This window comes from Laetiporus sulphureus (genome assembly GCF_001632365.1).
Source record: "Laetiporus sulphureus 93-53 unplaced genomic scaffold LAESUscaffold_27, whole genome shotgun sequence".
Taxonomy (NCBI): Eukaryota; Fungi; Basidiomycota; class Agaricomycetes; order Polyporales; family Laetiporaceae; genus Laetiporus; species Laetiporus sulphureus.
In genome coordinates this window covers 146,348-158,156 of record NW_024468536.1, presented here as the reverse complement: position 1 = coordinate 158,156, position 11,809 = coordinate 146,348, and the positions used below count along the sequence as shown (strand labels likewise).

Sequence of the window (11,809 nt, the reverse complement as noted above, 5' to 3'; positions counted from 1 at the left end):
ACTCATTATAGTATCTCAGCTTTCTTCCCAGGTATAGGCTCCATCTCCATCATGTCCACCAGCCTACGCACCATTCCCGCCACGAAGGCGGGGTCATTGATGTCCCTGTCCTCTTCTACGACCCGAATGCCGCTCCCCTTCAGGCCATCTCTGACGGCGGAGAACAGTGCCTCATCCGCGTCTGGATCCCAAAACGGCTGACCACGCACACTGAGCGCGCTCACTCCCGCCCTGGGTACCCACACCTCCGTCCGACTAGGATCCGCGTCGCGCAGACGCTCGGCGATCTGCCGCCCCAAAATCGCGCACTCCTCGCGCGACGTGCGCATCAACGTGATGCTCGGGTTGTGCTGAAACAAATTTCGCTCGTCGTACTGCGCTGGCACAGTCGCGCGCGGCCCAAAGTTCGCCATGTCGAGCGCACCGAGCGAGATCACTTGCGGGATGCGGGCGGCGGCCGCGGCGGTGAGACGTGCATTGCCTGCGCTGAGGATGCCGCCGACGAGCGCGTCGACGAGTTCGGTGATCGTCAGGTCGAGTATGCCCGCCCAAAAGTGCTCGGATGCAAGCCGCTCGAGCGCGCGTCCGCCTGCGCCCGTGGCGTGGAAGACGTATGTCGTGCAGGGGTAGGCGGAGAGGAGCGCGCGAGCGTAGGTGACGGCGGGCGTGGTCACGCCGAACATGGTGATTGCGATGCGCTTGTTATGAGGAGACGACGGCGCTGAGCGATTGTTGCGTGCGAGCTGCACCCGCGCCATGCCTGCAATGGCTCCCGCAGCGTTCTCGAGGACGGCGCAGAGGATGTCGTTCAGCCCTGCGATGTCTACGACGCTGTGCATCATCGCGATGTCCGATTCGCCCACGTACGGACGCACGTCTCCGGCGGCCATGGTGCTTACGATGAGCTTCGGAAAGCCGATGGGAAGGGCGGCGCGCATCACCTCTGCGCCGAGAGACGAGCCGCCGCTGCCCCCGAGACAGAGCGCGGCGTGGATGCTCTGGGATCTGTACAGAGAGGACACGACGGGTTTAGTGTGTTTGATGATCGTTGAGATCAGTTCTCCTCGTGGAAGAGCGTGGAGGTCTTTGGGTGGCGGAAGACCTGAGTTTTTGAAAAGCTCATCCTGAGTGATGGCGATGGCGGGGTGTGAACACGCGTCGCGGCCCACGTCTATGAGCTTGCAGTTGACGCCGTGGTCTTTCACCAACTTGTCGTGGACATATAGGAGCTCCTCGAGCTTGGTGTCGCATGTACCCAACAGTACAACGGTGGGTGTTGAACTCGACATTTTGACCGACCTCGCGGTTTGCCGCCGTTCAGGAGTACTGTATATACATTGACCCCCTAAACCACGATTTCCCATGCGCCGCACGAGTGGCAGCTGACGGAACACTGTGCGAGGAGACGGATTGATCGGCTCACCGCATGACGCAGGTGACGTACTTCCAGCGCAATGCCGAGGGATAGTGAAGTCTATCCTGCGAACGTATAATATCAGCCCTCTCACAGGTGCACGTACCTTCCGATCCTTGCAAACATGCCGCGCCCAACGAACAGGGAGGAGGCTCTGCAAAGATTGCGCGAGACGATCGCCACGGGCAAGATAATCCTAGGCGCTGGAGCTGGTATGAATACATCTCTTAATAGGATGTCTCCTTATGATAGCCTTATGTACTAGGTATTGGTCTCTCCGCCAAGTTCATAGAGAAAGGCGGAGCAGACCTGATCGTGCTCTACAATAGCGGCCGGTTCCGCATGGCAGGGCGGGGCTCTCTCGCGGGTCTCATGCCTTACGGAGATGCCAACGCTATCGTCCTCGAGATGGTCAGCAACGTTGCATATCAACACTCCTACCCGCCCCGTCTCACCTATTGACAATCACAGGCAAACGAGGTGCTTCCGGTGGTGCAACGGGCAGGCGTGTTGGCGGGGGTGTGCGGCACAGACCCCTTCCGGTCAATGCCCCACTTTCTGCGCCAGCTGAAGGACATCGGCTTCTGCGGCGTGCAAAACTTCCCAACAGTCGGCCTCATCGATGGCACCTTCCGCCAGAACCTCGAAGAGACAGGTATGGGCTACGGCCTCGAGGTCGACATGATCCGCGAGGCGCACCAGCTCGGGCTGCTCACGACGCCCTACGTGTTTGACGTGGCGCAGGCGGAGGCGATGGCGCGTGCGGGTGCAGACGTGCTCGTCGTCCACATGGGCCTGACCACGTCAGGCAGCATTGGTGCGAAGACGAGCGTGACACTGGACGATTGCGTGCGCACAGTCCAGGAGTGCCGGAACGCGGCGGTGCAGATCAGCCCAGGGATTATCGTGTTGTGCCATGGCGGTCCGATCGCGAGGGTGGAAGATGCGCATTATGTGCTGAGTAGGACGTCAGGCATCCACGGATTCTTTGGCGCGTCGAGCATGGAGAGATTGCCGGCAGAGGTTGCGATTGAGGAAAACACAAAGGCATTCAAGCAGCTTGCATCAAGCATGTAAGATCCACAGATCGGTTCAGATATATCTAAGATTATCGAGTCTTATAAGATTAACATCGTCTCGCTTTCCAAATGCGATGGAAATGACGATATAATACCCAGTTTAAATGCAGTACCTGTGCTTCACCGCATCCTCTTCTCCCACTGGTACTTTCGGTAGTGCGAGAGCATGGTTGGACCCGGTCTCAGTGATGATTTCACTGTGCTCCTTTGATAGGATTCCTGAAACGGAAAGCAGGAGCAAAGTACACGTTCGCGGATGGGGGCGAACTAACCTCGACGAACAGTTCCATCCTAACCCAGAGCAGTTCGACCCGTGGCAGTTCCCCAGCGTGCGCGATGAGGGCGGCCAGAGCACCAAGCACCAGCATGGCGATGCTTGGGTCATAGGAAGCATGCATGGTGCATGAGTATCATCCTCGTGCAGACGTAATCCCCAGGCCCTTATTATAAGTCGATATGCGTGCTTGTTGCTTGGAAGCTTGCAAGTATGCGGCTCACACCGTTTGAGGAGCAGTATACATTGATCTTCTCTCCACTTCCAAACTGCGCGCCCTCGTGAGGCTGTCGTGTGAATGTGAAAGTATCGCAGCATAGTACCCGTATACAACGACCGCATGTCTGAAGCAGAGCTGCGATCGTTGTATAAGATGCTACTCCAAAACATCTTACTCCAATGAGAAAACCATACCGTTCAACTTCGCATGGTCACGATACTCATTGTCTTTAGTAGTCAGTCGTTTTTCAAAAATAATGGCGACTTACCGAGGCAGTGTCTTTACGGTTGCATAGATCTAATGAGAACAGCGGGTGCAGCCCCGTGGCGTTGACATAGCAGGCGACATAACCACCACCTTGGCTCGAAGATGTCGCGATGAAACACGTCCAGCCAACGTCGCCATAGCGTTGTCTCAAAGGGAAACACCGTTCAGAAAATCTTAGCCGCGAGACAAAAGCAGTGCACATGAGAGTGCATGACCAAAGTTTGATGGCCGCCTCGACTTTCGACTTCCGGACGCCATCATCAGCGGCATATATAACCACTTAATCCTACAATCCTCACTGGCCGCCTAGCCATGTCCAACTCGACCGAGCAGTCCTTCAGAAGCAACCTCGCTCAGTTTCGGTGGGCGCAGGGAAACGGCGACGCTACGCAAGACGCAGCCGGCACTCCACCGGGCAGGTTCTCGCGTTTCTACAATGCAATCGGCGGCGGGTACATCCCGCTGCGCTCGACCGAGCGGACGAACGACGAGGAGGCATACTTTGCGTTGTCGAGATGGGAGAGGTGCGTCGGGCTGTCTGCTCTATCCACGGGAACATGCCGCATCGTTAACCTCGGGCGCTTTGATTCTGCTCGCCCTGTCCGCTAGATTGCTGGGATTCGGAGGATGTTTGCTCGGTGCAGCAGTGTGCTTCTTCGTCGCCTTCTTCACACTGCCACTGCTCGCATTGCGGCCAGCCAAGTTCGCCTTAGCCTTCAGGTACGTTGCTCTGCCTCGTAGCTGCCATGGAACCTGACACTGTGATGTGCAAACGGCAGCCTCGGGAGCTTGCTGGTGATGTTTGGGTGAGTTCTTTGTGGTAACAGAATGCAGAGAACGCAGTTGCTGAACATGCATGTACAGCTTCTCGGTTCTCATAGGGCCAATAAACCACTTAAAGCACCTCGTGTCCAAAGAGCGACTGCCATTCTCCATCGCCTATATCTCAAGTCTAGCGATCACGCTGTACTTCTCGCTAGGGGTGCGTTGTACCTAATCGCTAGCCGGCACACTCTCTAATGACAGTACCTGTCATCAGGCGCATTCATACGTCGGCTCCCTCATAGGTGCCATCATCCAAGTAGGTATTCAACCTACTTGATCTCAAGGAGCATGCCTTGACCGTTCTCCAGGTTGTCGCCCTTGTCTCCTATGTCCTCGCTTATTTCCCCGGAGGAGTCACGACTCTTCGCTTCGGCGGCCAGATGGCCCTCCGCGGCGCCGGAAGCCTACTGCCCGTCTAGCGTCCAAAATGTATACCATTCCTTAATTCTTGCTTGTCCGGACCATATTGCATGCGTAGCTGGTAATATATTCATTTCAGATACATCTCGTCTTTCCTAATAATCAGCACCGCCGTATAGTACATCCATCCAGGTGGGTGGGCTCATGATGATCATGAGTCGTTTTATGAGGCGAGGACCTCCGGTCCCTCGGTGACACCAATTGTGTCCTTCATCCGCCGCGTCATGATCTCAATGTAGCTTCGATATGATTGCCAGTCCTTTCCCAGCGTCTCTTCGCTCTGCAATTCGTCATCAGAAACCGGAATGCGAATATACACAACGACGATACACTTACCAAGTCTAGTCCTCGTAGCCGCTCTAATACAGGCAACAACTTCCGTGCTGCCTCCGCTGTCAACGCCTCTACGTCGGCAGGAATTGTTAAGCGCATCGCGTAGAGTTTCGAACTGTGCTTCTCGGACGTCTCGAGGTGTTGCCCCTCACAGTAGTATGCAAGGTGCCGCCAAAGGAGCAAGAGCATCATTTCCATCGAGCCTTCAGTCCGGTTAGAACATAAAAACAGACATCACGCATAGTGCAAAACCGACGACTCACTGAGCAAAGTCATGGTCCAACGGTGGGAATCGACGCGCCAGAGGCCAAGCTCGCGGCTGATCAAAGACTGCTTCTGCCGCATGTCGAGGTTGTCCAAAAGGTCAGCATTCGAGATCGGCAGAATCTGTAGGCAAATTGAGCATCCTATGTCAGGCTATTACATGCACCACATACATCTTCGATCCTGTCGACCCTGATATAATCCTGCGAGGTAAGCTCGGCAGATATGTCGACAATGCGCTTCAAGGAGTTTGTTAGATCATCACACAGGAGATTCAGCAACTCAATCGCGTCGCTGAGTGTGGGTACGACGGCTGCGGAAGATTTCAGGACCTCAATACAAGTCGACGCGGATGAGACACACCGATATAGCGACCGGAGCGTTCTTCTTGTCTCGGGTTGTTGATCGAAGGGGACAGCACCACCGTCAGATCCGGTTCTATGATAAATTGAAATTGTGAGCTCCGGTACCAAAATTCGCTGCAACGTTATGACTACCTGTGGAATCGCTGGCCGCTCCCAGGTAAGCAATCAGAGCTCTGCGGAGCAGACGATCCTTCTGATGCACGTCTACTCGGAATTGGCTTTCATTGCCAAAGCCTAATACAAAACTATCAGCCACCACACAATCTCATGATATTCGAAATGATTACCTGGTCTAGTAGTGCCAGCGTTCTCCAGCTCGTCAGCCGTCTGGGGCGTGATGCGCTCAGACCAATGTCTGTTGCCAAGACATCTTGCTGCCAGTGATGATATTGCGGCATGGATGGGCCCGAAGCCGGAATTGGATAGCTGAAATCGCGTCGGTAACAAGTAACTCAGGTAAGGAATAAATCCAACTCACCAACTCTGTCTTCGGCACTTGATCCACGACGTCCGTGCATAGGCAAACAAGGAGACGCAGCTCCTCCGTGACAGACAATGAGAATTCATCAACCTCATTCTTAAGTAGCAGAATGAGAGTGTCTCTGTGGCTCGAGATGAAGTGCAATGTCTGCAATAATTGATAGTCAACGATACGAGCGGACAAGACTTGCGAAGGAGCGGACCTGATTCCCGGCCGATATATGCTGATGACCGAGCGTCATCAACATTCCGTTGAGGAGCTGAAGCGCCGGGAGGAAAAGCTGATGGTACCGCTGAGTGGCAGATGGCAGGAAGGTATCTTGATCTGCATTGAAACAGACATTCAGTAATGTAATTCATATGCTCATCCGCGGAAGGTGCTTACCCATGAACGCTTGATCAGCCTCTGGCCTGGCATCTAAATAGTCGCAATCGGCCAAAATTGAAATAATTCTGGACTCCAGCAGACGTTCAGCGCCTGGTCTGCTTTGCGACATGCGGATGAACAGCGCCATCTTGGCCTCGTAAACGAAGAGCGAATTCAGTTCAGCTACACATAGTCAGGTCATTGATGTTCAGGTGAGCAAGATACTGGACATACATGGATCTGGAGCGAGAGTATCCTGCAGCCGTTTGTCGGATTCCTTTATACCACGAACGAAACCAGCCAGGAAGCCTTGGCGAGCAAGTGCTTTAAGTATCGCTGGTTGTTTCTCCAGACGGCCTAGCTTCGCAAGGGAATCAAGCAATATGAACGAGATAGTCTTCCACACATCGGACCCATCAACAGCATCACGAGCGACGGAGGAGACCAGACGATCCATGAAGCCTCTCAAGGTCGTCAAACTACCTTCCATGAGCTTGGAACGGGCAGCGGGCTGACCAGAAGGCAATAAAACAGACCCATTTAGACTGATAGAACCAGTAAGAGAAGCGGACAGTGGCTGGTCACTCTCGGCAAGCTCAGTGGCGTCGGCTGACGTCACCAGGCGCAAATAATGGATGAGAGATGCGTACAGATTGCCGCGGACCAGTTCTTGGCGGTTGTTGTCCATTATACAGTCTAAGATGCTGCGAAGAAGAGCATAAAGCCGTTCTGCAGGAAGCGCCCCAGCTTCCACATCCCCACCAGCAGACTGGAGAATGACTTGATGATACCTGTCCTGGCGTAACTTTGTGATGGTAGACTCCATCGCCTCCGCCAGTAAAATGGAGACGGACTCTTCGACGTTAGGGGACCGCATGACAGTAGGAATTGCATGAAGTAGGTCAAAAAGCATAGTCTCGCGCCGGTCATGAGGTAGCCGTTCGAAACACTTCAGAAGGCACATGTCGAGCAGTCTCCTCCACGCATCGAAACCATTCGAGGCGGCGAATCGGACTCCTCGTCGATGATTCTCGACAGCACAGCTCTCGACAATGTACGAAGTCTCAGCGTTGAGCTGCTGGGCATCTGCTGACGTGGTTATGCGACCTTGATGATGGAGGTTACGCCGAGCGACGGCCAGAAGAGAGAGTACTGCATTTCGGTCTACAACTTCACACCCTGACGGATCGCTACGGAGGCAGCTCAGCAGGTTTAGCTTGCCGAGAAATTGTAACTCCACATGCTGGAGCTGGAGTTGTAAGCTGTCAGACCAGTCGAAATCTAACGATTGCAAGAACTCGATGATTCTGATGTGCGATTGGCCCACCTCGCGGAATGGTCGTAGCGCATCATTGGTCGAGGTTGCTTGATCTCCCTCCAGAAAGTCTTCCTCGCTGCCGAACAGGAGCTCCAATAGTTCTGCGATGCTCTTGTTAAGCCCCTTACTAGTCAAGACATGCAATTCCAATGCGACCATGTCGAGAATCCAAGATCGTAGTCGCATGAATGCAGCAAAGTCGTTAGAGGTTGTGTTGACGCGCGATCCATCGTTATACAACACCTCGATGAAAGGATCTTGCCCAATGTCTGTGGACGGTGCCATGAATGGGATGACAGCAAGATGTCGGGTGACGAAGTCTTCGCGTGTACGGAGATAACGCATAGTAGATTCGGAAGTGCGAGGATGCTGACAAAGTTGGAAGATAACGCGGTAGCATCGTTCAGCGAAGGACGGAAGCGTTGCAAATAATGGATTAGCAGAGACTGTATGTTTCCGAGCACGCCCCTTGCTCCTGAGCTTGGGCACGCCTTCATTCAGCAAGTCAATTATCGAGTGCACGCACGAGCGCCGGGCACCTAGAGCGTGTGGGTCTTGAATCTGGAATTCAGAGATAGCACCGCCGAATAGAAGCAAATGAGACACGTTGGGATAGGGTCGGCTGGAATGAGTGTGCTGAATAAATAGGTCCAGCATTGCTAGACGGATTGCTTGCGTAAGGATGCCCGACGGCTCGTCGACATCCGGAGCACCAGCACCCGTGTTCTGTTCAGCAATGAGCTCTGTCTCTTCGACATCTTCCAGCACATCCATATCCATGATTGTTTGATAACCATCCAGTATGCGCGCAGACTCGGCGCTCTTGTCAATCAATAGCGGAAGCTGGGAAAGAGACGTAGATGCTGCTAGAAGGGTCAAGATCTTGACGCTCAGCAGATTCAACTCGGGATAGCGCGGATAGGCCACATAAGCCGCAACTGCAGGTACATGTTCTGGGGTGTACGAAAGAGCTGTGTCAAACCTGACAAAGTAGGATGCGGGATGTACTTCGCCAATGTCGGCAAGACTCTGTACATCCGCGAGTGATGGGAGCAAGATGTCCAGGAAAATGTCCTGAATCTCAAAAACACGGTGAATGATTCGCAGCACGCGGACGATGGTGGTTCGGAAAAATGGTTCTTCTTCGGCAAGGCCCCGGTCGAATCCATCCAACCCTTCGAGTAGGTAGGACAGGATGTTACTTTGCAGGGATGAATGTGTGAGCAAGCGCTGCATTATATCATATCCTGGGTGAATAGCCAGCTGCACCACTTCGTCGCCCTTCGGTTGGAGCTCGTCCACTTTCGTTAATAGAGACTCCAGATCATAACTCGCTAGGCAGCGCTCAATGAAGCACAAGCAAAGGTCGTTCATCCGCCATCGATCCGTAGGTCGCAGATATTCTCGAGCGTTGATCTTGGAAAATACATCGTCGATGACGAACGACGAGAAGGGACCGATTCCAGGCTGCCGGTAAGGTTGCCCCAGTGATTCCGGGATTGTGTTGATATCCTCGCTTTCCGCAAAGCGTTTTTGCAATGGAATGCTCTTTGGAGTGTGTATGAGTGTACTTAGGAGCTTGAGGAACGGGATTGTTGAAGGGTACATCTTGTAGACCGCTTCAACCTCCTCCAACTCAACTTCCACGCCCTTCATCGCAGCGAGAGGACCTCCGATGTGGCTACTGGCCCGTACGTTGATGACCTCTAACCTTTCCATGAGCTGCCAAACAGATCTGCAGATCTCTATGCCTGCTGCTCCAGCTCCAGGTTGGCAGAATGAAGACAACGTGTCGAAAATGGATCCCTTCAGCTCCAAGGGGATGCCAAGTGGAATCAGCGAAACAAGCGTCTGGATCGCGCGGAATCGTGCATGGCCAGCTATAGTGGTGCGGACAATTACGGAATAATTCGCCACTGTGGACAGTAGACGAAGGAAGGCCTGTGCAAGTAGCACGTCCTTCTGAGTGAATGTGAGCTGCTGCGTCGGCTGTGGGGCCTGTTGTGTCTGTATCGACTGTGTACCATACGGTCCAGGCTGCGATACACCTGCACCTGACTGAGCCGGTTGGTTGGGATAGGAACCGGTGCCAGCACTGGCAACAAACCAAGAGTCCAGTATGCCAAAGATGGAGTTCCATGACACTGCAGGAGCAGTAGCAAGGTGTGAAGTCGAAGGCAGAGAACTTCCGGGAACGACGTCTCCTCCACCGCGTGCGAGGAAGTTGTACGCAAGTTCGCTGCACTGCTGACCCTTTGCAAGCCCCCCCAGCATATCATACAGTGCCGCTAGCATGTCGACGTCACGTGCCTGGGTCGACCAGACCGCCCACTGGAGAAACATTGGTAGCTTGCCAGAGTTTGACTCTACGATCTCGCTGTACGTCGTCCGCCTCCCCTCGAGGACTCCGCCGGCACCCCAGAAATGGAGGGCCCTTTCCGGAGGTAGTAATGAATAGAGTAAACCGATTAGGGTGAAAAGGACCGCTGTGTCATTGCGTGGTGGAGCGCTGGGCCGCTCAGGCTCGGGGCCCTGGCTTGCGGAGAGGCGCGATCCAGGGTGTCCATGAGTCGAACGAAACAGTCGCGAGCGGTCCCCGCGCGTGCCCGCAAGGAGCAGGTCCTCTTGTCGCTGCTTGATCTTGCGCAATTCTGAGGACGCCTGGGTGATGAGCGAACGCAGTAGAACCTCGCAGGCTTCAAGGAGAAACGGCTTAAAGTCTCCTGCTGGTAGTTCTACTGGAGAATCTGGCTCCGGTTGAGCGAGAATGTTTGCCGCGAAGGAGGTAGATGCGTATGACGAATGTTTATTTTGCATTTGCGCGACCAAGCGGAGAAGATAAGTGAAGCAATCACCCTGGACGGCATTCCATATTTGAGTCTCGAGCTCATCTGCACGGAATCCTTCTTGATTCTCCAATTCTGGTGCTCGACGGCGCCAGTCAGTCAAGAAAAGTGTCCACTTCAGCAGGATGGTCGCCTTCAGCCCGGGATCCTTCCATTGGGTGGCGGGACCAAGCCTTTTCGACATGTATTCCACGAATCGCTGGTCGTTGATGAGCTCCTGTCGCACTTGTCCCAAAAAAGTATCGGGATCGAGCAGGTCGAATGCAGCAAGCACGGTAGCGAGAACATAATGCGTCATGGGGCGTGGAGGATTCGACATCAACCACTCGATAATCGTGTGGAGTTCGGATGGTGGGATATAGCCTAGGCGACCTAGATGGTACAATGCTGTTGCGAGCGTGCGCCGCTCATATTTCAGAGAGTCGCATCGTAGCGTAAGGATATCTACGCCCAAAGACCCGCTCGTGCCTGCAGATATCTGGAGTCAGATCTCACCACGTTCGCTCGAGCCGTCGCACGTGCCACGTACCTTGAGCAGACGGTGCCACTGTATCGCTCCGTGCGTTTTGCCTTGCTTTCTGGACATTTGAAAGCTCGCTGCTCAAGGCGAGCAATTGATTGAATATCCTCGATGGTAATGGCGGCATCGACGCAGCGTCAATGCTTGGAAGCAGGTGTTCACAGACGAACACGTTGATTCTCGTGTAGAGATCGTGGGCAGCACCTCCGCTGGTTCCTAACTCGGCAGCTTCGAGGATGTAGCGCATGCAGTCGGCGAGATCGCGGCGCCGTCGGTGAAACGCGACGATGGCTGCTTCGATACAGTGTTCTTCAGAGAGATTGGGATTCTCTGCTATCACACCTTGGAGCAGACCAGAGACAAAGCGCTCGGAGCAATCCAGTTGTTGTGAGATGAAGAGAGCCTGTCGCACAAAGTTAGCATTCACTGACAGCGGTCTGCCGCCGCCTGTTTGAGACAATAGTCACTGTTGAGCAAAGATCTTTCGGAGTCACTAGTCATGTAATGCGCGTACCTGTTTCGAGCTCGTGCTGTTCTTGTTGGCTTCGCGGACCAACGTCGTACATTCTCAACAGGTCCTGCTGATGAGCCATCAGCTCCTCGAAGAACTCTTGCTCCCCATGCTGAGGACCATGTGGGCTGAGGATGGAGCGGATGGTCGCGCGTAGATGCGATAGGGAAGACATGGTTGGACCAGTCGCGAGCCGTGGCAGGTCGTAGTGGCAGAACGCGTTCAACGTTCAACTCGACGCCACAAAACCTTGCCTTCACGCGTAGGCGCCCGACCTTGTGGCAGTAATGTGTGGCCGGTGTGCCT

General features: G+C 54.1%; 5 protein-coding genes across 5 annotated transcripts; 2 read left to right on the top strand and 3 right to left on the bottom strand.

Annotated features, from left to right (window-relative positions):
- Window positions 1-5: 5 nt before the first annotated feature.
- Window positions 6-1,289, bottom strand: LAESUDRAFT_737585 (uncharacterized protein; the record flags this gene model as incomplete). Its single annotated transcript, XM_040910807.1, has 1 exon — window positions 6-1,289. One exon carries the CDS (start codon window positions 1,287-1,289, stop codon window positions 6-8), a length of 1,284 nt encoding a protein of 427 aa, XP_040762965.1.
- Window positions 1,290-1,538: 249 nt separating this feature from the next.
- LAESUDRAFT_656454 (uncharacterized protein) lies at window positions 1,539-2,491 on the top strand (the record flags this gene model as incomplete). Its single annotated transcript, XM_040904618.1, has 3 exons — window positions 1,539-1,626; window positions 1,680-1,825; window positions 1,886-2,491. 3 exons carry the CDS (start codon window positions 1,539-1,541, stop codon window positions 2,489-2,491), a joined length of 840 nt encoding a protein of 279 aa, XP_040762964.1.
- Window positions 2,492-2,542: 51 nt separating this feature from the next.
- Window positions 2,543-3,510, bottom strand: LAESUDRAFT_234311 (uncharacterized protein). The gene is made up of 2 exons (XM_040901672.1): window positions 3,256-3,510; window positions 2,543-3,188 (listed from the first exon to the last, which is right to left on the bottom strand). Exon 2 carries the CDS (start codon window positions 3,155-3,157, stop codon window positions 2,594-2,596), a length of 564 nt encoding a protein of 187 aa, XP_040762963.1. The 5' UTR covers window positions 3,158-3,188; window positions 3,256-3,510; the 3' UTR covers window positions 2,543-2,593.
- A 56-nt stretch (window positions 3,511-3,566) lies between these two features.
- On the top strand, window positions 3,567-4,498 carry LAESUDRAFT_743989 (SFT2-domain-containing protein; the record flags this gene model as incomplete). The annotated part of the gene is made up of 6 exons (XM_040911286.1): window positions 3,567-3,778; window positions 3,864-3,974; window positions 4,034-4,060; window positions 4,119-4,236; window positions 4,294-4,335; window positions 4,388-4,498. 6 exons carry the CDS (start codon window positions 3,567-3,569, stop codon window positions 4,496-4,498), a joined length of 621 nt encoding a protein of 206 aa, XP_040762962.1.
- Window positions 4,499-4,662: 164 nt separating this feature from the next.
- Window positions 4,663-11,723, bottom strand: LAESUDRAFT_702393 (uncharacterized protein; the record flags this gene model as incomplete). The annotated part of the gene is made up of 13 exons (XM_040906479.1): window positions 11,507-11,723; window positions 11,002-11,439; window positions 6,543-10,940; window positions 6,327-6,491; window positions 6,145-6,266; window positions 5,940-6,089; window positions 5,749-5,887; window positions 5,594-5,695; window positions 5,460-5,534; window positions 5,270-5,409; window positions 5,096-5,219; window positions 4,836-5,035; window positions 4,663-4,779 (listed from the first exon to the last, which is right to left on the bottom strand). The coding sequence occupies exons 1-13, from the start codon at window positions 11,676-11,678 to the stop codon at window positions 4,663-4,665; spliced, it is 6,342 nt and encodes a 2,113-aa protein (XP_040762961.1). The 5' UTR covers window positions 11,679-11,723.
- Window positions 11,724-11,809: the final 86 nt, after the last annotated feature.

Bases quoted from the DNA above. Each gene is read 5' to 3' on its own strand.
- LAESUDRAFT_234311 (XM_040901672.1), bottom strand. From the start codon at position 3,157: ATGTTTTGGAGTAGCATCTTATACAACGATCGCAGCTCTGCTTCAGAC.